This window comes from Calonectris borealis, chromosome 4 (genome assembly GCF_964195595.1).
Source record: "Calonectris borealis chromosome 4, bCalBor7.hap1.2, whole genome shotgun sequence".
NCBI classification, from domain to species: domain Eukaryota; kingdom Metazoa; phylum Chordata; class Aves; order Procellariiformes; family Procellariidae; genus Calonectris; species Calonectris borealis.
Genome location: NC_134315.1, coordinates 36,694,592 through 36,720,146, shown reverse-complemented (window position 1 = coordinate 36,720,146; position 25,555 = coordinate 36,694,592). Strand labels below are relative to the sequence as shown.

General features: G+C 35.4%; 1 protein-coding gene across 2 annotated transcripts; it reads right to left on the bottom strand.

Moving 5' to 3' along the window:
- Nucleotides 1–539: 539 nt before the first annotated feature.
- PDLIM3 (PDZ and LIM domain 3) lies at nt 540–25,555 on the bottom strand. 2 transcript variants are annotated; one of them, XM_075149222.1, is made up of 8 exons: nt 25,321–25,533; nt 19,294–19,445; nt 17,509–17,593; nt 10,900–10,967; nt 7,322–7,585; nt 4,576–4,703; nt 3,349–3,460; nt 540–2,516 (listed from the first exon to the last, which is right to left on the bottom strand). In XM_075149222.1, exons 1-8 carry the CDS (start codon nt 25,411–25,413, stop codon nt 2,327–2,329), a joined length of 1,092 nt encoding a protein of 363 aa, XP_075005323.1. In that variant the 5' UTR covers nt 25,414–25,533; the 3' UTR covers nt 540–2,326. The 2 variants fall into 2 exon arrangements, with proteins under 2 accessions (XP_075005323.1, XP_075005324.1); XM_075149223.1 differs by lacking the exons at nt 7,322–7,585; nt 10,900–10,967 and adding an exon at nt 11,410–11,597 and having other exon boundaries at nt 25,321–25,555.

Here is a 25,555-nt window from a genome sequence, read left to right as displayed (position 1 = left end):
TTTAGAATCTGCATTAACTGAAAATCTTTGTTTCCTTTATGCTATATTGGTGTAAAGGTTTTCACATAGGTCGGTACTTGCAATTAGATAGGCTTACCTTCTAATTCTGTCAAAGTCATGTCCAATCTCAAACCTCTCAAAACAGCACCATGTGATGATGCAATACTACTGAACTTTCCCCAAAGTTTTGGCATCAGGTCATGTTCTATGACTTGCTTTTAACTTAACAGTTCTTGTATCTACATTTCTGAGAGTTTCCCCACATCTACAATTGCTATGTTTGACCTGTTAAAGAGAGAGCAATCTTGGGCCTTCAGTTTTGAAAGGACATGATCTCATTCAGTTTTAGAAAGCTAATTTTACATAGATTATATACTCAAATGCCTAACACAAAATTGTGTTCCATTCTTGCCAGTGGTTTGATAAATCCAAAGCATACTCCTCTGCCAGGCTGAAAATGCCAAACATCTGTTATTGTCAAGTCACTTGACACTCACATTTTCTCATTTTTCATACCAGTTGAAAGGAAATACAGAATCTTTATCATATGTAGTAGATTTATTTTTACCTTCAGTTGCTCCACAAAGAAATGAACATTAAGCAAATATTTTAAAACACCAATGACATTTTAGGTTTGTAAAAATAGCCATTATGTGCACTCTCACTTTCAAAAGGATTTTCAGATTTATTTTATGGGCTTTATCAGTGGAAAAATATAAATGCTACACATAGCCTCCATGATACATGAGGAGCAGAATTATGTTTTGTGCCCCAAAATAATTCAGGAACTAACCTTTAAAGAACAAGGTTGTTGCAACACTTTTTTAATGTCTGCTTTTGATATGCAGGCATAAATTATAAATGCAGTGACACACATATTTTTAAGACATTTAAATTCTGAAATAATATTTGAAGACATTTTGAAAAGTCTTTGAATATGTGGACATTAGATTTCAAGCTTTGGGACTCATCTGAATTTTTAAAATAAATTTAAAGTATGTGCAGCTTCTTATTTTGATTCCGTGTTCTTCTTATATTGTAGAATGAGAAAAGTATATAAGATTGTTTGCCACTGAGTTGTTAATTTCTGCTAGTTTTGTAGACTTGATATTTTGTAGATTTTTCTACTTTAAAGTGGGTTCAAAATACCCCAATAAATCATTTATGAATCGTGTTGATATTTTTTGAAAATGCTAAGGTTCAGTTTGTCAGTCAGGTGTGTATATGTAGCTGGCACCTACCTGAAAGCAATGTAGCCCTCAAAAAGTTTCAGAAATTGATTTAAAACCTGTATTCTTTCAGCCTTTTTTTCCCTTAGGGCTTCACCAGGCTTTTAATAAAAGATTTTTCCTCTGCATATTTTAATTAACATTTATTTTTAAAGTTGTCCAAGTTTTAATTTACCAGCAATAAAGATATTATGATGATATTTCACCATTGTTTCTATTATGGAAATTGAAAGATGGAGATGCAAAAAACCAGTACCATTTTCTGCAGAAAGGTTTTTAAATTTACTTTCATTCTCAATTTGCAGTGAGTTCCTATTAGAATGTGGTGAGGTTTTTTTTCCCCAAAACAATGTATGTGTATGCATGCCTCAGAACAATTTTCTGCTACGTGATGTGAAAGCTGATTTCATTGCAAATCATTAAAAGAATGTAGAACTTCTGTTTTGCTTCTTACTTGACAGTCTTTATTAGACTAGCCATTTTATTGTATGACTTGATATTTATTCCTTATCACAGTTGCTGCATCAGAAAATTAAGACAATATAACCCCAAATGCAAAGCAAAGTAAGCAAAAACTATTTTTGGCATACGTTAATGGTAGTTGAATAATGGATGGTGGAAGCAGACATGAACAACTGCTTGTTTTGTACTATCCATGTAAAATAGCTGCTTTTCTAATGATCTGTCAAGTTTCTACATTTGTTAGGGCCCAGCCTGTAACATTTTGATGGCTTTGGTGTTTGCACAGATACTTAATTTATGTTAAAAATAATGTCTTGATTAGAGCACTTGTGTATATGCTATAGTAATCATGTAAATACCTCAGCTGTTTCACTTTTTTTATTCCAGTATAGCTTTTTTAGTTTATACTTCATTGAGTTATATTGGCAACTTCAAAAATAATATTTTAGCGGAATTTTACTGGTATAATATGCTACTGCTGGCTAATAGGGACTTCCACCTCCCTCAGAATCCCACAAGAAAAGGTTTAAAAGCTGCTACTTCGGAATCAGGCAGAAGTCCTGACACTTGTACTGCAGTTCTAAGCTGTTAATGGCTTTTTGTGTACATGCATATATTTGTGTGTTAACATAAGACTAGCATTTTGGATAAACGGTAACTGCTTCATATCCCTCTGGTGGTCTCATGCGAGCTCGTGCATGAGCTTCACAGTATAGTTGGCCCTCCACAAAGAAGTAGCCTTTTTGTTTCAGGTTGAGATTGCAGTCAGAGCACACAAAACATTCTGGGTGCCGGTATTTATCACGTGCCTTCACCACTGTTCCTCTATATGGAAACAATGAAAAGAAAAAAATAATTAATTCATATGAATTTAAAGTGAGAAGAAACTACAGTATGACACAAAGTAAGTTCAAGGTATTTATCTCAAGGCTTTTAGGTTGTTCATCTGGTGGTTTTGCCAACTACTATATGATTTAAGGTTGGAAGCTGAGTTTAAGTAAGTGACATAAAATGAAGTAGAGTTGATCACATAGTTCAATAGTTCATTGGAAAACTAGAGTTTGAAGAAACATGCTAGTTTGGCTCCAACACAGAAAGTACAGTCTAACCTATCAAAATGGTGACAAAATCAGTTTAAAAACCACATTCCTTTTCCTCAGTGACTGTGTTCTCTGAGCTCATCATTATCTGTGTTCTTTGCTGAAGTTAGTGATGTCATTCAGATAGAAATCTGATAGTTTTAAAATAGCCCACAGAGCTTTCTGGATACTTCCTCTGGGTTGAGGATGGGAGAAGGATGCTTTACACTACCAAGAAAGTTTTGAGAATTCACAGCCTGAGACAATGCAGCACAGGTAACTGCTGGTTTCATTATGTGTGTGTTAATGATTGACTTGCAAAAGATCCTGAGAAATCTTAATTAAAGCCTTAACAGTACATTGTCAAAACTGAAATCACCAGTATCGAAAGTATCTAAGGTACAGGTTAATAATTTGGGATTTAGAACAACGTATTTTTACATCTCTGTTGTCTAGAAGCATTTTTCTGCTAGTGCAGATGGAGACCAAGACCATCACTTGGAAAGCATTCCTGTAGTCTGCAGTGGTGTTTGAGGACATGTGCTAGAGATTTCTAAAACTAAAAAGAGACAACTTACAGAATCCCATTCCCACACTTGTCACACAGTGGCACTTTCTGGACACCAGGCATGGCAGTAGGTATCTTTGTTACAGGTGCTTTCACACTTCTTGTACCCACGGGGCGTCCATCTGAGAACCAAAACAATCCTGTTATGTACAGACTAATATCAAAGCATCTGATGCAGTTAAACACTTTTCCTGTAAATAGACTTCTGGATGTATTTACAGGCTTTCGCTTATATCAACAAACAATGATGTTTCTCTATACAAGTTTAGTGGGCCAGATTCCACCTCTTTGGAATCGGGAAAAATATTGTGTCGCTTTAGCCAAAAAGCAAGTACCAAAGTGATTACATAGATAGTGCTCTCTGTCTCATAGACATCATCTAATTCTCTGATAGTAGGTCTTGGGCATAGCAGGAGAGGGAGGAGGATTTGGCTTTAACATAGCAACATAACATAGTCAAGACCTATTGTTAGAAAGCTTCTTATTTGTATAACTAACCATACAACAAATTCGGAAAGATTAGTAACATGATATGAATACAAAATTATAGCAAAATACAAGAAAATGCCAACCAAAATCCCACAATGACATATATAGACAGTTAGGTGTACTTATCCCTTCTCTGATAAATATTGAGATATAAAAATTAAAATCTTAACTATTTACCTGTTAGGTTAATTTTGGTTGTATTTTATTCTTTATACTTACTGTAAATATAACAAACTTCAGCCTTTAGTAATGTTATTTTCAAAACTTACTCATTTGAAGGAAATATGACTGTAAATTACATTGTCCTCTTCAATTTTTATTTAGAATGAAGAGGGGATGGGTGAAACTTATTTTAGGAGATGGTTTAAATTTCTCTTTTCCTGGATGTGGAAGAGAGTGTTTGCTTTCTTGGTGTCTTGAGTATATGCAGCTTGTCCCAAAAGTTCTCTCACATAAAACTTTTTATCATTCAGGTAAAGTCAACTTTGTACATTAACAATCTTAAAATCTGAGAAGAGATTCTGAAAAATGTGATTAACACCCCCATTTTATTCACACAGGAGATTGCTAGCTATCAAAGCAAGGGGGAAAATGTTAGGAGGCTGGTGTGCTATCTATAAGATTCAGAATGACTTGGGCTTTCAGAAATTCTTATAGCTCTGATCTCTCCTATTTTCTTCTCAGATTCCCCCTTCCCACAAACATTTAAAAATGCTTTGAACAGGTAGAATATGTCATTATTAACCACCTTCCTCGGAGACTAAATTCTGGAGCACCTTAAAGGAGCCAGACTGGCGTGGTTGACTGGGCTCCTCCTGGTTGGCATGCAGCATCTTGTACACATCAGACTGAGGCACTGAGCTGGGAGATGGGTCACTGTATCACAGGGAGGAAGAGCAGATAAAGCAGTTTAACAAAGCAATACCAGGCATGGAATATGATTCAGGAAACAAACATAAAGACAATGTGTTTCTACAATTCCTGAAAGATTCTTTCTTCCAAGTAGTGTTGCTTTATATAGTCTCCTCTTGATCTAAAAAATGCTGAAAAAAAGAATCTATGCAATTGTTACAAAAATAAATCTACAAACTCATGAAAGCATTTCCATAATTACTGTTCTAGCTCTAATAGCATTTGGAAATGTTTAACCTCAAAGCAGTTGCATTCCTGTAATCAACTGCTGTATTACCAGGTGCTCTTTGGTATGGTATCCAGAAGTTCCATCTTCACAGCAGCTGGCCTCAAGAATGTTGTTAAAATCACAGCTCATATCTTTACATAAGGTCAGCCAAAACCTAAGCAAACAAATCTTTTGGGAGAGTATCATGACGTGAAGGTGTTCTTCCTTTTCTAAGTTGGCTCAATCACTAGTTAATACAGTGATTGTTTGGCTAAGATAATTGTTACTTATTTAACTTATGGAGATGACAAAAAAGAGTGAAGTAGGTATTGCATAGTAGGAAGCACTGTAAGGTGAACACTGATGAATGGAAATTCTATTTCTTAATTTAATTAGAATGGTACATGGCTTACTTTTTGTAATGCCAATTCTATGATAAAAATATAAAGTAAATTATTGTCCAAACAACAGTTGATGGTTGAATTTAGAATGACTATGAGCTGAAGATTTTACCAAGAATATTTCATGGTATTTTAAACTGTGCTGAATGTTTTAAATTCATCATGATAACTAACATCCTAAGTAGTTGAGGGGAAGAGTAGATGACTACTGGCAGGAATTAGGCTGAATGTGTGGCATCTGTAAATTTCAAACTGCTACTGGTACTAATTAGAAATGTCCAAATTTACTTTGATGAAGTCTGTTATCTCACTGATACATATATAAATGTCTGGTTTAAATTTCCTATTACAACTGGCCTCCTACTGTCTGTTAAACCTTAGGTAAGTTTCCACTGGAAATAAGCAACTAATTCCACAAGGAATTAGACTGGGTTTTGCTTTATATGGTTTGGTTTGTTTCCCAGGATAGCATCTAAGCTGTCAAATGGCACCGTAAGAGCAGTGGCAGTTGGGCAGTGACCCCTGTTGCTTATGTTAATTGCATCTTCATCAGTCAACATTTCTGTGAGCTGCCTTTAAGTTAGTGAAGAAACTACCACTTTCTTCTTGTCACAAGCTTTTAATGAATAGAAGGAGCTTAGTTTTTACAATTCGCAGCAATGGCTAATTAAACCTTTGATTCTCTCCTCTTTACTAAAATATTTCTAAACATCAAACAAGTGATAATACAATTACATACAGAAGGCAAAAAAACAGACACAAAGGTGTGAGAGAAAATTTCTAAATGCATACATAGTGAAAACCAATCCCACAACAAAAGAGACATTTCAAACCTGTGTAGAGAGTCAGTTCTCAAACTGGGAATGCCACAGGCATTTGTGAAATCTGATTACTCTGGGCTTAATCCATGATTTCAGAATAAAGAAAAAGCAAATTTTTATTTTATTGCTCTCTAATTGTTGTGATTGAGGATAAATATTCATGCAGTAGAGTAACACCACTCTGCAAAGACTTCATGAACTACCGTTTTCTTTATCAGATAGGGTGAAATTAAATACTTCTATATAAATATGATTTTTATGGTTAGTAACAGCCCAGTTCTGCAAGGTGCTGAAGGCGGCTCATTGATGCCAATGATTATTGCTAATTTAAAGTATTAGTAATTAGCTTTAGTTTACACCATACATACTATGAATTATTAACTTAAGTACTGTTGTAAAACAGAAAAATAAGTTACTATTATGCAAAAGTAAAGCTAAAGCAATGTGAATGATGAATTGTCCCTTGAAAAAAATTAATAGTGCTTTAAGAATTTTTATTGTATAATCATAATTTTTCTCCAGATACATCAGGTTCCTACCTGACTTTTAGTCATTGCAATGGATAAAATTTATAAGTCAGAGATGGATTAGTAGGCCTAAAAAGTCAGTTCTGGCTCTTTTTGGACTGAATAGTACTGAATGAGTTGTCCTGAATGGGAGTTAAATATCTAGGACACTATATACATCTACAAGATTTCCTAAGCTTCATAACCTGAATTTCAACAGTTGAAATAAATTTGAGTTAATATTTTATTAATTATTAATAAGAATAAGTTATTAAATGGTTATTAAATAAATAATTATGATAACAATAATAAATAGTTTTGAATTCTGGAGGGAATCAGAATCTTGATTTGGAGTGGTCAGTCAGCGAATAGTCCAGGTAGTATCACCAGTTTTTATTTATTAGCTACAAATATAAAAGTATTTCCTATGAAATATTTATTTGTAAATTCTGAAAGACTCCTTTAATACTTTGGGTTAAAAATTGTAAATGACTAATATTTTAATGAAAATATCGAATGGCTTTAATTGACTTAGGTTCTCTCTAACCCTTTTACCCATTTTTGTAGAAACAGACTGATATTATTAAAGCTCATGATTTTTGGTATGTTCTAAATTTGTATATTCATAAATATTTGCTCTAATTACCTTATTACGGGTGTTTCCCCCAGAGCTGTAGAAACTTGGCCTTGCAGTGTTTCCATGATATTGTCATCTGAGTACAACTGCATAGGTGTGTTAAACTGAGCGTGTACGATCTTGACACCGGGAAGCTCCATTTCCAAGGGAATGTTAGGGGCCATCTTAGACACTGCTTTCAGCTCGGTAGGGCAGATAGAGCTAACCGTGCTAACTGAAGAGGGGGTACTGCGTCCACTGCCACAGTCAATCCCCGAAGGAGTGCTGCATCCGCTGTGTTAATAGCCAGATTACAGAAGAGTGTGCAATGCATATCGGATTATAGAGAATAAAGACAAAAGTACAGGAATACGGTGATGTTAACAGGGCTAAAAAGCGTAAATAGAACAGATACAGAAAAGCAAAAGTGTAGAAAGTAGAGAAAAGCAAAAGTATGTGTATTCATTGAAAAGTATTTTCCTGTAAAAGGTATCAATGCCAGTTATAAAGCAGTCCTTAAAATTCTGGCATGCATTTTCTTTAAAGATAGTAAAAATTCTTTGATAGATTGAATAATTCAGAACATAATGTTACTTTACATTTTTAAGGCTAGATTTTATTGAGGATTAATTAAGCCTCCCTAAAATTCTTTGTTCTAGTTGAGTAATTCTTAACACCTACAAAAGGGTAGCATACAAAGGTTATCTGAGTTGTCCATGTCAGTGACAGAATAAACACGTGCAGTACCGGAATCCTAGACACATCATTCTGGTCCTGTACCTCACAACCATCTTAGTCCACAGTTGAAGAGACTGCTACAAAGTAGTGTGAAATAATGAACGTGACATTTCCTAGATTTCCTGAAATTCTACAATAAGATATTTATTAATCTTTTAAAATTAGTTTACTAATATATTTCATTTTTTTAATATTTGTTGAAAATTTCAAAGAAGAAAAGATTCTAAACCAGCTAGGCATACTTTTGCATTTCTAAATTACAGTGTTTCCAGTAGAATGTAAAGTGGTCCTTCACAAGAACAATGGATGTGTATTCAGAGAATTAATTTTACTGCTTTTGAAGTAGATTTTACATATAATTTATACGTAATAAAAAAGATGTACAGTTTTTTAGAAATATTAATGTTGCTCGACATTACTGAAGTAAAGTTACTGCACACCAATTAGTCATCTCCGGAAAAGCATTAGTAAAATAACGTGACTATTAAGGCCAAAGTCTTTTTCTCCATAGCACCTCAGAGGCTTTCTTTGTTGTGGGATATTTCTTTGCTGTTGCTGTGTAACAGCACATAACCCAGGCTTTCCACAGTCATTGGTTACCATTTATGTGATATTCAGAGCTATGAGATGATAAATGCTTAATCTCTTTCCTCCAATCTGCATGTCAGGGTTGTGGTTAGTTCTTTCCAAGCTGAATGATTCTGTATAAACCTGGGAGAATACTCTATTTCCCAGTTTGATAGTACAGTACTCTGCTCAGTAGCTACTCTTGGGTGGAGAAGACAACCCAAAATTCTCCCTTTGATTCAGAGGGGAATTTGTGTAGGACCACTTTCTCAAAAATGCAAAGGGAAATATATACTCTACCATCAAAAACATATCAAAAGAAAGCTAATTCCAGAAATGGTAGGCAAGCCTTAAAGCAAAAGTACAGTTCTGCATCATCACCTAGCATGAGCCAGCCAAAAAATTCACATGGAGGCAATTTATGAATTTGCAGTCTTTTCTTTTAGAAGAGTCAAGACCACCTTTAGATCGCGCAGTAGAATAAGTTTTGTCAGTGCTGATAGTGTTAGTAAATGGAAAGTAGCAGGAAAAGGCTAGAAAAAGCACAACTCTTGCTATGAGCAGCCAAAGTAATGTTAAAACAGAATAAATTATAAGTAAATTATAAATAAAATATAATAATGTATTAAATATAATTTCCAGTTAGTTTTGCCTGAGTAAAGTCCGAAATTGTGGCTAATGTCAAATCCGTTAGCTCAAACCTACAGACCAGAATCAGCTCTTCTTTTAGTCGAAGTCTTATTTAGCCTCAGGTCTCTGTCCTAAAGTCAAGGTGGCGGTTTGGTTTTTGCTGTATTTAGCAGAGGATTTCTATTGAGCCAAACTGATGAAGAAGTAGCAGACAAACAGTGTGACAACCAAGGTTTTGTAGGTGTAACACCTTCCGTGAGAGATTCTGCAGTGTGTAAACACGGACTTCTCCAGTGCTAGAACACCTGACAGGCCTTGCCCAACTAAAGTTCTGAAACTTGTTGCATTGCTGTCAGGTTAATTTTTGCAGGTTTTTTCCCCGTCTGACATGCTGGAAAATGGCCATTTACTTCAGTATTTTCACAGAAAATGTGTAATTGAGGTTTCTGAATTAGGAGATTAGGCTCTTGATACACTCATTTGAATCTCCATAAATCCGATTAGGTACCTGTAAATGGTACCTAGTGGTCCAAAAGTCAGTTTAGGTACAGTGTGCAAGTGCTGCTTATGATTAGAGGCCATGCATGTTGGCTAAGGACTGTTTTGTCATTTATCCTGTAACAGCATCAGACTGCAAGGAGAGATGGGCACCTTTTCTTCACTATGGGGGTGTTCTACATTGATAGTTCTTGTTCACAGAAGGATGGGACTCTATCCATCTTCTACAGACTCCTCTTTATTACTCAGGTGGTTGAAAAATTTAACACCTCACAAAACTGATAATCCATATGAGATTGTCCTTTGTACACAGGAATCAATTATCATCCTGTTTTTCTGGTCTAGTTTGTCAGACTTAAATTGGTTATAATTGTAATGCAGGCATTTTAAACTTTCAGAATGAAATGCAGAACACTAAGTTCACTGGTAAAAACTGCTACTGCTAGAAAGGGTAAAGGGTAGCATCACAATATATTGCATCACTCATGCGCTTTTAAGCTTTCTTGCATTTCTAGCCACAGAATTTGCATTGTTTTTTCCTCTCTGTATTTAATAATGTAAATAATAGTAAGTGAGGTGTTCCACCCCCAGTTATGATAGAGGAATATTACATTAAAATGATGGATGTAAATATATAAGCTTTTCCGCATTTTAGAGCTTTACATGTCTGTGGCATCAGATAGTTCTCCTATTTTAGCTCTGCATTAGGTTGCCTTCTGAATAGAGGTCTGCTGAAAAGCAAACTTAAAATCTCTGAATGACCTAGATGATAATTTATATAACTAGTTATCTTTTATTTAGCAAGTTAACAAATTACATGTATTTGCATTCGGACAGGAGAATTTCAGAGTGCAATAGATTTATAAGTATACAATATCTGGTGCTACACTGTAAACTGAATCAGGTTCATGAATACAGTTACTTCAGACTCATATCAATATAACTGAGATGGGAGTGTGGACCTGCCTTCTTTTGGAAATAGAAATTTGAATTTCAAGCCTGATCTCTGTAAGTCAACCATTTCTTTTTTTTTTTTTTTAATTTCAGTGTTAGGCTATATACTACTATAAGTAAATTTCAAATGCATCAGTATGCTTTATTAATGTGAATGGTGAGTATCCATTAAAAAATAACACCATGCATCCAAATCCAGCACAGCACTCAGAGTTTATAACCTGCTTCGGCCTGAGACTATGAAAGGTTTGGGCCGAATATTATGCTTGTGTTCAAAGTAGTTCATATCCTGTAAAGAAAAGAGGGTTAAAATAACTTTCTTTCATGTATAAATGTTTATTTCTAGTTAAAAAATAGCTTACAAACTTTTAAAATTGTAACCATAAAGTAACCGTATTTAGTTTGTACATTCCTGGTGCTCAAAATACAATCACTTTAGTGTTCAGAAACATTCAGAGTAAAGTGCAGTGATGAGAGAGAAGGATGGTAGGTAGTGTTGCAGCCCAACATAGAGGGCAAATTTTAGCTACCTGCAGCGTTGCTACTACAGAGCTGAATGGATAGTTTTTCTGTGTTGGAAAAATTGCTTCATGTATCACCATTTTTTTGGATAATCAATAAACTCCTGATTATCAGAAAAAACAGCAAGAGCTGGACTTTTTAATTGAAAACAGAACATATAGTGATATACCACAAATGACCATGTATTGTAAGTAAATACCAGTACTCACTTTTGCGATGAGTTAGGAATGAGACCCCTCAGTTGTCCATGAAGCGCGTCTTGAATATTGCCAGATGAATACAGCCCAATTGGAGAATTATAGGAGGAGCTCACTACCTGTCTTTTGTCATCAATATTTGCTGCTGCAACAAAAGGCTGGGCCCTTCTGTTGTGAGCTGTACCAATAGGCTTGAATTCCTGTACGTGATAGGCAGACAAAATACACAAAGCTACAATGCACACCAAAGCTAGTAATGAGTAAATCTGACAACATCAGTATTGTTAATCTGCATTTTTTACTTTTGCGACTGTTATTTTTTTAACTGGTGCAAGCATACTATATTTTTCCATGAATTTTCTATATGCTACTTAAGCCATACAAATTAAGAGACTATTATTTTCCTGCCTCAGGGCAAACAGAAGGCATTCCACATTTGTAAATAGTGTGCAACTTTAAGAAGAATTGGGAGGGATGAATATTATAGTAACATGTTGTATTGTTCTCTAGATTTTGCACTGTTTACATTCTTCTTTTAGAAACATTTAGTGTATAGTTAGCTTAATTGCTTTGCTTTAGTGCTAATCTCTGGATTCTGTTTTTTTGTCACATACTGATGGAGGGACTCGCAAAAGTATGAAGGTTTTATTGTAAATGTCTTGCCTAGAAAACACACAATTTTTAACACTTCTTCTAACTGAAATAGTCTGGAATGCACATCAGATTGAGGACATTCTTCTTTGAAGCATACCTGTGTGTCAAAAATTGTGATGCTGTATAATTTAAAGATAATATGAAATCATCATACATAAGTAAAACCCAGAAATGGGTAAATTGGAAATCATTCTGCCTATGTTTGTTTATTTCTGGAATGCGATTTTGTTTATCGTTGGCCCAGATAATTTCCTCCAGTCGTGGAATTCATAGGGATAAGATCTGGAAACAAAATCTTTGATGATCTTTCAGGTAACTTACAATGTTATTCTGTAGTGATTGGCCAGGAACGATAAAGACTGTTGACTGTGTGAAAATTCGCTTATTTGTATTATGTATATTTAGTACAGTCTCCTTGGAGTCCCTGTCAGCTCAGGTCCATCCCTAATCCACAGAAATACAGACTTTGGAAAAAATAGTGCTGTCATCTGCTGAAGGTTTTTTTTCCCCTTCTGCCCTAGTGGGTGAAGAGCATTTGCTGCTGTAGTCCATCACCTTTTCCTGATGTCCTGCAGTGCTCTTTGGAGACAGTACTGTGAGAGCACTTGAACTTCCATCCACATGCAGTAAAAAGCTCTTGTTCCTAACAAATAGGTTTCTACAGTCTGAATTGGTCTCTTCTTTAGAGACTGGAACTTGCAATGTTAGGATAGCACAGGTCATTAATACTTCAATTTTCATAGAAATCTTTGCCAATTGTCTGATTTGGCTTTGGTTTTGAGTGTGATAGGTGTACTAGGAATACATCTACAATACTATAGACCATTTCTGTATTTATGTTGCTATCTGACTGTGTCATATGACCTGTAGACAGTCTAAGTTCTGATACTGCTGAATGAGTTTTATTTCAAATTGTTGAAGCTTGTATCTTAGGCATCAGAGGTTTTGGCTTAATCACTGTGTACAGTTTACACTCTCTGGTATTTGCTATCACATATTTTTAATGATGACACACCCAACATCTTCAGCTTTAAAATTATTCAGGTGCAGTTGTGGTCTTTCACTTATGTCTTGCAAGCTGTACAAACTAGTCTCCCTATTCTGCTAAATAAAACTCTAAACAAAGTGGTTTTTTGATGCAGAAATGCCTTTTTTAGATCACATTAGCCTTCAGGAATGCTAGAAAAAATTTCCAGTTAGAACAAATACAACCTATTACCAAAAACCAAAATAGATATTTGAGTACTCAAATCCACAGAATAAACCAAGATAATAAGAGCAGATTAGGTAAGCATGGACACGTTTTTGACATCTGTAGATTTTTATTCATTCCTCAGAGCATCGTTTCTTTTCTCAGACAATATCAAGTCTCTGTTCAAAGCTTTGGTGAATAATTTATAAAAATTATGAAAACCTGAATGTGAATTGGCCCTTTTGTTTTCATTTAAAACAATCTCAGAAATATACTTAGGGGCAGACCTAAAGAAAAGTCATGGTTATATAGAATGTGCAACCAGAAAAGGCAAACAGTAAAAAGCAGTTTTATTAAATGAAAATGTTTAGCAGCATTGCACTATAAGAGGCTACCGAAAGCAGCAATCAGATAAATGAGCACAAAGATTTTACTTGCAATTCCTTGTTTCTGTCTGATAGAACTGGGTTGCAATTAACAAAATGTATTAGTAAACGGAAATAGTCTACTAGTGTTTAGGATCATGTTTACTTAATGAAAGATATTAATGTCAAAGTATTTAAAATTGATTTAAATCCATGTATGATACAAAACGAACAAAAACAACCATGAACATTGTAATTTCATCCCCTTTTTTTTATTTCTTGTTGACAAATGAACAGCACAGAAGACGTGGCACCATAATAGCATGTTTACAACATAACAGTTGTGAAACAAGTATTTGCAGTTAGTTAGACTTCAATTCCATTTTCTTTTTAACTCATCTATTCATATAAAATGTCAGTGACAGAACATACAGCAGCAAAAATAGTCCAGCTCTTGTGTTTATTGGATCTCATTGAATCTGTGAAAAGTCCTCCTTTAGTTCAAAAGCTAAATGAGAACTGGAGGTTGTTGAAATTCCTAATCAGGAATATTTGAGAATTACAGTATTTAATTTCTTAATTTTTTTCTAGCTGACTTTTGTCCTTTTTGCAGGGCTAACTACATTTTGCATTGATACAGGTATCACGAATAGAATGAATGGAGCCCCCAAAGTCTGTCAAAATGCATACGACAGAGACCATATGATGGCATTCCTTGGGGATCATTGCTATGACAGTACACAGATGTTTACATTTTAGAGGTATCATGTGACTAAAATCTTTATCTGTGAATGCTGTTACGGAAAAGGGAGTAGGTCCTCAAAACTAGACTAGCACAACTATATTCTTTCAAAACTTGATTATAAGTGGTAATAGGCTATAAACTTACTTTTTAGAATAGTGGTTTTGTTGGTGGTTTTTTTTTTTTTTTTAGGTTTTGATACTTATCTATGTGTATAGTATATTTATGTCTCCCAGGAATGTATAATGTCTTTCACGGCCAAAAGCCTAGTCACACTGAACAAAATGTTCAAAGGCAAAGATAGAAGCAAAAAAGAAAAGCCCAAATAAAAACAGTTCAAGAAATTGTCGTAATGGAAACAAATTCATTTTAGATGAGGTTAAAGGGATGGTAACCGAGAAAAAAATTACAGGTCATAGTATTGTTTTACATTGACAATACAGCAGAAAGCATTTAAAAAATAATTTTATAAGATACAGTTTGCCATTTAGGTTGTTTTATTTTCTCTTCCTAATTATATTCTTTGAGAACCTTATGTTCTAAGTCGATTTTATACAGAATACAATGTGATTGTATTAGCAATACTTCAAGTAGTCTATTATTTCCTATTATTTATCCATCACGCTATAGGTTCCTCCAGACTAACGAAATTAGGGGGCTGGTTTTTATGTGGGAATGTGTAGCTTTCAAGAGTGGCTCTCAGTCAGCCACTTATTGCTGTAAGTTATTTACTAGAATTGTTGCCTCAGTTTCCTCTTCCCAGAGGAAAAAATAGTGAGAGCTTTCATTGTGCTATAAGAATTGCCTGTATCGGTCTCCAAATGACTCTTTGGGGATGCTCAGCCTAAGGCAAAAGTTTGCTACAGCGTAAAGGTTCCTTGTTCCACAGCTGCAAGTAGGCACAGTATTTAGTTTTATTAGTTTTCACATAACCATCTCCAAGCATCTGTAGAATAATTTTCATTAATTCAAGCTAAAGTAAGCATTCTTTGGCCAAATATTTGGCCAAATTGCTGAACAATTTAAAATATGTTTTACTTTCATTTATAACTATCTTTTATTAGCTTGCAAATAAGTATTAGATACTTACTAAGATGACTGTGTAAGTCTGCATATATTATTGTTATTTAGTTGGCTTATAACGTATTTTAAATTATTGACTTCCCTTTGTCAAACTTCCTTAGTGAACTTTAAAATGTCTATCCGGCAAAAGTGAAAAAAATCTGACAACATTCATAACATCTATGACCTTTTGAGTAATTTTAATTATTACATGAATGGAGGGAATGCTTTTTATAGAACTCAATGATTTTCCATTTCTGCACACCAGTCAATATGTACAATACTTTGGGATAAAAGTGGTTTACATGTGAAGGAATACTATACTGCTTTTGGATTTTTCTCTATTCGTCTGGGCTTCAATGCCTTTATTTATTGTTGGACTTAGCAAACTCTAATATGACCTAAACAGCACAGGTTATATTTGTGCAATAATTTGTCATCTGAGGTTAAATAAACTTTGATGTTGTACTGTTTTCACTACTGGTATACACACTGCTGGGTCTTGTGTATTGTGACTAAATATGCAGTAAAATTTAATTTAATTTAATTTAATTTAAAATTTCAACAATTGTAGAAAAAAAGGCTATTTTTTTCCACAGAGAGATCAGAGTGATGGATGTTCTTGGATGGAATAATTTAATCTAAAATATAAATAATTCCTAGAATGGTTTAACATATTTGTTTACAAGCATTGCTACATTTCTGGGGCCTATTATTTATTATACTCAGTACTCCTGATTTTTCTAGAAGAGGTTGGCTATTTAATCTAGGAGAAACAGTTTTTCTGATTGCCCAATGAAGACTGCTTTTTGATAGTCTGCCAAATAGCACTTAGTGAAATCTTCTGATTTATTTTTAAGTAACTATCCTTTTTAGGAACGCAGCTTTCGTGCAAAGGGATTACTCTCCCGTCATACATGCCTACATGATTTTCTCTATAGTTTTTTCAGTGAATTTGTTCCATTGCTATTTATTTTATGTACATCCTAGCTATTCCACAAAAATATGCAATTTAAAATAGTTTTGTTTCTTCATTATACTACCTCCTACTGCTGAAGAGGCTATGTTATTTCAGATGAAGTTTGCTGTATCACTTAATGCAAGTTTTTACATTGGAAAGAAGAGAGAGAACTGGAGCATTGAAATACCATATTCATGTTTGGGAGTGTCTCCATGAAAACAGAATTGGTGAAAATATTTATTGCATAGGATTTACTGAAATGGAATCTGCACTTACATTTTTCTAGGATAGCACAGAATAAATACTTTGACATACTTGCTTTGATCCTGGAAGGCCAGGATCAGCAGAATGCTCTTTCCTCCCACCTCTTGAGAGAACAGCAAATGTTCATGTAGGTTAAAGAGGAATGACAAAGGAATAAAGCACTAGTTGTAGACAGTAGCGAGCTATTAACTATTAACAACGCAGAGACTTCGGCTCATAGCTTTGCACAAGGGACTGGGTGCAATTTTGGAGAGGAAGATTTTAATTGATTGGATTTGCTTTGCTGATACACAAGGATCAAGACTGTGCTGGCCAGAAGTGGCGAATGGTTTGCTTATTGATCAGTACATGGCTTTGTACAAATTTGTAACTTTCTGTTCTGTGGTGTAGTATAAAAATACATAGAAGTAAAGAGACTCAGTATTAATGAATCTCTCTGTTTAACTGACTGTTACATCACAATGACTTTTGTGATGTGATGAGTGTATTGCTTTGGTACTTGACGTTTATTCCCAATTGAAGAACTTCCTCATATGATGAAGAATCTCTAAAAGAGTTAAAGCAACTTAAACTGTATCAGAATACAAGGAGATTTTTCTTTCCGTAATAAAACTATAGTGATACGTACAGTTTTAAAGAACAATGAGAATGTGTTGTAACTTGTTTTGTTTCAGTTATAGCTGAAGAATCAAAACCATCCAGTCAGATAAAATGGTGTTCATACATATCACAATTGTGATGGTTCGTTTTAGCTTGAACTGGCAGATAATGGATGAAGTGCTATTCAAAGACTTTCAATGACCACAAGGGAGATCATTTAGAGTGTAAAAAGGCAAATGGAAATAGTTAGGTAACTTTTAAGAATTCATACCTGTGGTTCAGCTTCCAAATTTATCTTGAAGGGATGTGCTTTGCCATCTTCTGAAACTTGTGGGGACCATAATTTAGTTCCTGTCCTAGAAAGAAAAAAAGGCAGAATTTAGATAACTCGAATTCCTATAGAATTGTATATGTCCCTATAAAATATAATGCAGCTTGAAAATTTTCAGTTTGTTCTATCCTTTTTTAATGTTTTGACATAAAAATGCTTCAATGATATATAAAGTGTACTATATGTAAAGAATATATAAAAGTGTATTTACTTTTTTAAAAATTACATATACTATTAACAATGGGAAATAACTTGTTAATAGTTACCAAATGCAAAGGCAAAAGGAAATTAGTGCCTTTCTGACCTGAGCTGACCAAACTTTTTACGGTTTTGTTTTTTTAATTGTTGATAGAAGGAATGTTGGATCTTCAGAATATTTTGCACAAATAAGTGAATATATTAGTAATAATCCTTAACCAGAACAAAATAAATTTCTTTTTTTTATGACCACAATATCCATGCAAAGCCTGCTTTTCAATGTAGGAGGAGTGCAATCTAGTATGCAAAGTATATGTGTAATTGTAAATAGAAGTTGCACAGATGATTCTTTCAGTCACTGAAGCAGAGATAACAAACATGCAAATACCAGTTACGATTCTGTCTTCATTGACAAAGCGAAATTTGGCAGCTAATTTTAAAGTAGTGTAACATTAACGTTAAATATTAATCTAGTACTGTTTGTTATATAAATACAAATATTTAGCATTTTAAAAATATACACATATTTCATAGGCACAATTACACTTATCATATTTTGAAAATTACTTCCTAAGAGAGTTGCTAAATGGCATATATTATTCTGTAACAGAACCTGGAATTAACTGCAGAAATTTTTTAACCGTGGCATGTGCTCTAGTAATTAGACAATGCTCCTTCCAAAAAAAAAAACCCTTCTCTATTTGGAAAGGAATATTATGGACAGCTGTAATAAAGTGCTGTGCCTCCTTGCGGGTCTCATGTCAGTCAGAGCTGTCTGATTCTTGGGGACAGCTGAAAGAGTGGGCCAGGTGATTCTGATTAAAGGCTGAGCAACCTCAGTTAGGAGATGTGAAGATGCGGGTTGTTTCTCTTGCTGGCTTTAGGTGAGAGAAACAAATGCAAAAAGTTTCTGGACTCCTGCAGTTTCAGTAAGAGAGGGTTTTCTCGTTTTATGTTGGTTTTAATGTTGCTCTGAGAATCCTGTATTTGGTTTAATACATTGTGACTGAAGAGTTGAGCTTTAAACCCCCTCCTTTGTAACCCCGTATGAAAGTCTGACATGACATTGCTTTCCTTAACTGGGAGGATATACTAGCAGGCTGGTCTGTGATTGGGAGCAGGAGGCAATGATAAACACCTGTGGCTGAGGGAGTGTTAGAGCAGAGGGGCAACTAGACAAGTGACAGCCAGCTGAGGGTTTTATTATTTCCCAAAAATATGAAGAACAGCTTGTTTACTGACAGCAAATGTGGAACTTGTGGAGTCAGCAGAGGCAGTAGGTGGTACAGCTCAATAAATGTGGTGAGTAGCCTCAGGGAAGCTATTATTCTTGGGCCCATGAAGACATCTTCTGGGGAGTCTTGCCTGATCTGGAGTTGGTGAGGTAGGTCTGGGTTCTTGTAATTTTAAAGGTTTTGTGAAATTCTTAAAACTATTTAAAATAGTTACACTATATAATAGTTGTACTGTATAATCAGTTGGTTGGGTAGTATCTTCTTTCAGAAATAAGCAGACACGTACACATACCTCTCTATTTTCAAACAAAGCTGATGTGCAGCTGCTTTAATTCTCTCCTGGGCATCGTTATGTGTCATGGTCTCTGTGCTTAGCCCATCAATAGCTACAATAACATCACCAGGGCACAGGTTTGCAGCTGAAGCCTTGCTTCCAGGTGTAATCTGAAAAAAACATAATTTAACTGCTTAAGCACCATGCATACCTGAAAATTGATAGAGAAAATAAACTTCACCATGCTTCCCTACTTCCTATTGGGCTGGGGAGAGAGGATAGGTGTGGGCCTGTAAACAACTATATGATTGCTTACAAAAAAAGTGAGTTCTTAATTCTGCCAGACCCTCTGTAATTCTATTGTCAGATCACCATATAAATGCTTTATTCATCATAACTTCAAATTAGATGGAAATTATCTTTGCACTTCTGCGTTAAGTAGTTTCCACTCTGATTTCTGTAGTTACTTTAACCTGTCTCTGAATCTTCTGTTTCAACTGCCATTGTGTAATTTGCTTGAAAAAAACAGTTAAGTTTTTCCCTTACAACTCCAGGCAATAGCAGAAGACTAGAACTGTTAAGAAATTGTGCTACTTAATGTTCATGTGTATGATGTGCCATTGACTGGATAACATAGAAAGCCACTTGTGGTCTTACCACATTTAAGGACAAATACAGTAGTTATTGTGTCTTCTGTTGGCCTGGCCTCTCATGTCGTATCGCTAAGTAATCATAAATATGTTAATAACACTGAAATGACATTTTTCTCTTTATTCATGTCTAATCCAGATCCTGAACTCCTTAAAAGTGCTTAGCTTTAATTCCCATTGCATTTGACTAACAGTGGCCCTGATCCTTTAAAGTGATCTGTGTGGTGCAATTCATACCTCACGGAAATGTACCAATGTCAGTGACGTTCATAGAAAAAGCCCTGAGCTTATCTTTTTATGCTTGCTTTTTTTTGGTCTTGTTGGTAATCTTCTACATCATTGTTAAATAATTGAAATGCAACATAATTCCGTTTTAAAATAACTATTGTAGAGAGGCCATGACCTTAGATGTTACTAAAGCTTGTTCTAGAATTGCAGGCCTTTATTTGCAAACGGGTGACTTCTCATACCACTACACCATTTAAACAGGTCTTTGGTCACTGAGTGGAATTTAGGTCCCTTAGGTGTGTACTGCCATTTTAGATGACCTTTGATAACCAAGACAGCAACATGAAATTGATGGATGTAGCACATAAGCTTCTGGAATTCAGCTCTTCTGGAACAGCAGAACAAGGGGGACAGTTTGATTCATCTAAAACAACACTAGCTGCTTATTTTTAAGTAAATGAATCCCACTGTGAAGAACAAAAATATTAATATAGTCTTTCTTACAACAGCAGTTCTCTGATCTGTGCCATGTATGAAGTAAAAAAGCTATTGGAGAGAATTTATCTCACCATGGATTCTGCTACGGCGAAAGCAAGTGCCATCTCAATTATGAAAAGTAATTAAGCATTATGGAGGACTGGAAAACATGCTATGGAGATGTTCTTCAATTCTGATGTTTCCCAGCAGAGGAAGAGATTAAGCTGCCCAGTATACCTCCAGCATGTTCTGGACCCCAGCTTTTGTGAACCTGGCAGACTTGTTGCCTCTGAAGGTGACAGTACTGTCAGCATAAAAGTCAAATAGAAATATTCTTTCTGATATGTGTTGCACTGTATTAGTATTGAAACAATGGCAAAAATCAGCCAAATAGAGTCATCTCTCTTCTTTCAAGTCCATCTCTGTTAGGGGGGTCTAAATGCTCAAAGAACTTAGAGTTTGTGTTGTGGGTTTTTTTTCTGCATTCCAGCATGTAAACTTATTTTTGATTTCATGGTAACAAACTGCAATGCATGTACTATTATCGAGTCAGTCAAACTTTCCAAGTGGGTACCTGTGGCCAGCTGGAGGCTTTTATCCCCTCACCCTCCAAAAGAATGGACTCATGTATTGTGTGCTTAACAAAGTATTAAGGTGCCTGAATAATCTATTTGAGTATGAATCGAGGAAGTTGCTCATAAATTCTAAGTCTGGAGTCTCCAAAATTGTCTGTTTCTCAAACTTCAATAGCTGTAAGTGTAAAAGAACTACACTGAGATCACTTACATTGTTGTAATAAGACAGGGATAAAGGTATCATAATGCTTCTCCCTTTAACCTGGAATGGCTCCTTACTTTGCTTAGCGTGTTGTGAACATGCGTGGGATGACAAACTGCAGCAGAAGTCCTAGTGTTCAAGTGTGACTGTTAATGTTTTAATACCCAAAATGGGCAAAACCAGCCATTGTTGGTTCCCTCTCAAGAGTAAGCTTGCTTGAATAACTGTTATATAGGTTACTCGGTAGATTATGCAGATGATTTGTCGTAGCGTGTATCTGTGGCATACCTCAGTAATGTACTGAGATAATGATCCTGCCTTATAAAGTAGTCTAGCATGGCATGTTCCCCTGCAGCTGTGCTGCTAACAGACCTAACTCACTCTGTGTTGCTGGTAATGATGTGCAATCCCTTGGATTTTCTTAACATAATGTCACCAGCTGCAGTGATACCATTATACGATTGGATGGGATTACCATCGTTTGGTGGGAGCAAGGAGGGAAAGGGACAGGAGTCTGTATTTCCTATTCTTTAGCTAAATTGATTATTGCCAGGCTTTTGGGACGTGTCTGTTGGGCCTTAATGCCTTGACGGGAGTGCTGAGTTCTACTTGCCCAGGCCTTCTGGGGTGCAGAACTACCTGCCCTCGTATAATCCTTTGCCTCATCTGCTCTTCCTTGGTTTGATGGAAAGAGATGGAGATCTGCTACTAGGATGGGTAGGAGGAATACGGCCGGGTGCCAGCTCTTCCCTCTCCTCAGTATTTCAGGGGGAAATCTTGACTGTTGCTTGTGGGGAATTGGGGCAGACAAAAGTACTGCAGCCTATATTTTCTAGAAACGGACCAGGTTGTGCATTGCAAGATCACACCATATCATGGGTATAATATTGATATTGTGGGTATCTCAATAATGTAGGTGATACTGTTTCTTAAGGAACTTATTAGTCATGCATTAAGTGTGTATTGTGAACACTTAAAATTGTATTATGACTGTAGTGTTTGTTGCTTGCTCACCCCTGCTGCATGAGGTAGATTCTACTGGTGCTTTGGGAAAATTTTTGCCTTGCTCTTCAGGACATGTCTGTATGGCACGCCTGTTGCTCCTGTATCCTAGGTATCTCAGATTTGGATAAATGCAAGGATATATGTTGAGCATTCAGAAGTTGTCAGGGACTAGATAACTATTTAACCACATGAGGGGCAATGTCTCCTATGAAACTTTGAAGAAAAAGTCTCTGCATTCTGTTAACAGACTTGTGAAGCTCATCATGGCACTCCATAAATATTTCAGGCTCTGTGTTTTCTGAAGAGAATAATGAATGTCTGCAGACAGAGTGGCTAAATATAAGTTTGAGTTAATACAAATACTTGCATTGTGATCTGTAAAGGTTTATATTAGAATAGAACTTAAATCTAGAGTTGGTAATATTTCGCCATTCCCTCCAACCTTGACAAGTTTTAATTGTTTCTGTAATGCTTTATCCAATATGACTTAAATTCTAGGATTGCATTCGTCTAAACACTTAACCTGAAATCTTATCTTCTGGTTAGAATAAACTGAAGTTGTTCAGTTTTGTTAAGACTAGGGTTTTGATCAGTTTCATTGATGTAATTTCTTTGCATCTGTGTAAAGTTCCAAGGATTTCAAGAAACGTTTTCATTATTTCTAATTAATTCGTTGTTTCTGACCCTAACAGAATCTGAATATGTCTATTTTTAGTCCCCTCCTGTTCTTCCTACCCTACCAGTGATCATGATCTGTGGTTTTTGCATTTGCTTGAAACAGCCAAGAGAATTGCCTTGCTTGGGAAATTGCAGATGGGCTTTTGAGATCACATCTGTTCTTTAGACAGGTGGATGATGATCTCTTTATACTGTCTGTCTCTCTTAACAAGTCCTGGTGAAAGCTTTCTCCTGTTGAACAAGGACTATGTCCAACCAAACTTAACACCTGTCCAAATATTTTATTTAAAACGTGTTTAAAAATAATTTCTATTTAATGTTTTAATGGCTAATAATTTTTTTTCTTGTCTGGACAGTTAAGCCAAATGTTAATGGGCTGCTGGTGATACGTTTTATGAAAGGAACACCTAGGCCCTAAAAAGCAAGGCATATGAATCTTGCAAAATATTCACTACTACTTAAGGGGTACTGCACGAATACTTATTTAGGGAGTCTTCTAAATGTATGCTGCGGCAACAAAAATATTAATTTTGAACAAATCTACCATTAATATTCTTGAACTTGAGCTAAGCAAACTTAAACATGTCATTTTTCCCTATATATATTTTATTTCATAGTTCTACTTAAAATGTGATTTTGAGCATTTCTGTAATATGCTAGAAATCAATGGCTTATGTCTTGTGAGGCATTTGTTAGGTATGAGTTAATTGCAAAATCATTTATTCTTTAGAAAGTTACATTTATAGTAACATCCTTTGTTATTGCAGTTTTAAACTTCATTGCACTTAATCTAAACACAAAGAAAATACAAACCAGACACCGTTAAAATATTTTTCATTAGAGATAATGGAAACTATTTTTCTTTTGGAGGCCCATAAAAGGCAATGAAGGCCCAAAAACATTTAGAGATTTTTTTTCTTTTTTATTAAATGTTTTTGTCTCCTCTTTCTCTAAAGGTTTTGCTGTGTACTATGAGTATTTGTTATGAAGCTACATACAGTCAAATAATAGCATTCTGGTTTACTTCTGTTTAAAATAAGTAAAATCTTTTATGCTTATATAAATCTGCAATAAGTGATTAAATGAAATTAATTTTTACTAGTATAATACATGAAAGGTTGGTCCTTAAACTTTCTACAGACTCTTGTTTAGAAGCATATTTACTGCAAGGAATCAACATGGTATCCATCCTTCAAGGCTCTTGATGTTTATTTAATACCAGGCATAGTGTATATATTGAGTCATAGTGCAGGGCTTTTTAAAAAAAAAAAAAAAAAAAGCATTGGTGATTTGGAGGCTCATGGAACACGCACTCAGTGTGTCTGAGGTTCTGAAAAGCAGCAAAAATGTAAGGAGAACTAATTCTAGACTGATGTGCATTGAACACAATTTTCAAAATATACAAATTATCAAAATACATATTCTGTCTTCTGAGTAGATCTATGCCTGTAGATGCAGGGCAGCTGACAGTGTTTTGTATGCTCCATTCATCGAGTAACTGGTTTCTTAAATCTTAATTAATAGCTCAAAATCCATGAAAAAATGAAGGCTCAGATTCTTGCCATTTATTTGGGGGGTAAGGTAAATTGTTTCTAAATATGGCAGAAAGCACCAAAGAACTCTCTCCTTCATATTCAGGACTGGATAACTTTCTAATAATTCACTGATTTAACATTCATGAAAGTGAAAACTTTTACATGTGTAAAAACAGGTGCTGTTGCCTTTGCTGGCAATAATCAGAACTTGGTTTAATTAAATGAGCATCAGATTAATATTGTAAAGTTCACACAGAGCAAACTTTGCAAAGCACAAACTTCCAGACATGAGGAGCTGCTGCCAAGTAGTCTTGTCCCCCAGTGATCACAGAGGCTAGTTGTGAAAATGATAAAAGTGGGGTCTGGCCTTTAGTGGGCTCAGAACTACTTTTCTCATCTGAATGCCTGGGGAAATCATGCCAGATTTTTTCTGCTGCCAAGGCACTTGAATTCAATTTTTGGCGTAAGTAGAAGTGCAGTTAAAGTCTCTTAGACCAATAAAGCAATCCCCAAAACATGTCACACAAAACTTGTAAAAACCATTAGGATTGAGCTGGCTCTCCTCAGAACCAGCAGCTACTTGCTAATCTCCTCACAGCTTCATCTGCATCTCTGAACTCCAGAAAAGGAAAGGGCAAAAATCTGCAATAACTAATAAATGTAATAAATAGAAAGGAAATGGAAAGTGTACATACCCTGGTTACAATTAAGGGTTGGTTAAAATCCATTCCTCCTGAAAGCCTGAATCCCCAGGGTGCCGGTCCTTGGAGGATAACGTTTTGTGGCATTCTGGACAGGTTTTTCTTGGTTACTGTTTTTTTTTTCCTTAGGTCTGTGTCAGGAGCCGAGCTGTAGGAGGAAGGGTGCTGTCAGCAGAGCACCTGCCGGACAGAGCAGCCGACCTTGTATACCTCTTAGGAAGTTTTACTC

What these genes read in the sequence shown, in the direction of transcription:
- PDLIM3 (XM_075149222.1), bottom strand. Translation starts at nt 25,413, where the DNA reads ATGCCACAAAACGTTATCCTCCAAGGACCGGCACCCTGGGGATTCAGG. An exon ending in ATTTGGAAGCTGAACCACAG is followed by an intron (nt 10,968 to 17,508) that starts GTATGAATTCTT and finishes TTTTCTTTACAG; the next exon opens with GATATGAACTACTTTGAACA. An exon ending in GAATTTAGTCTCCGAGGAAG is followed by an intron (nt 3,461 to 4,575) that starts GTGGTTAATAAT and finishes TTTGGTTCTCAG; the next exon opens with ATGGACGCCCCGTGGGTACA.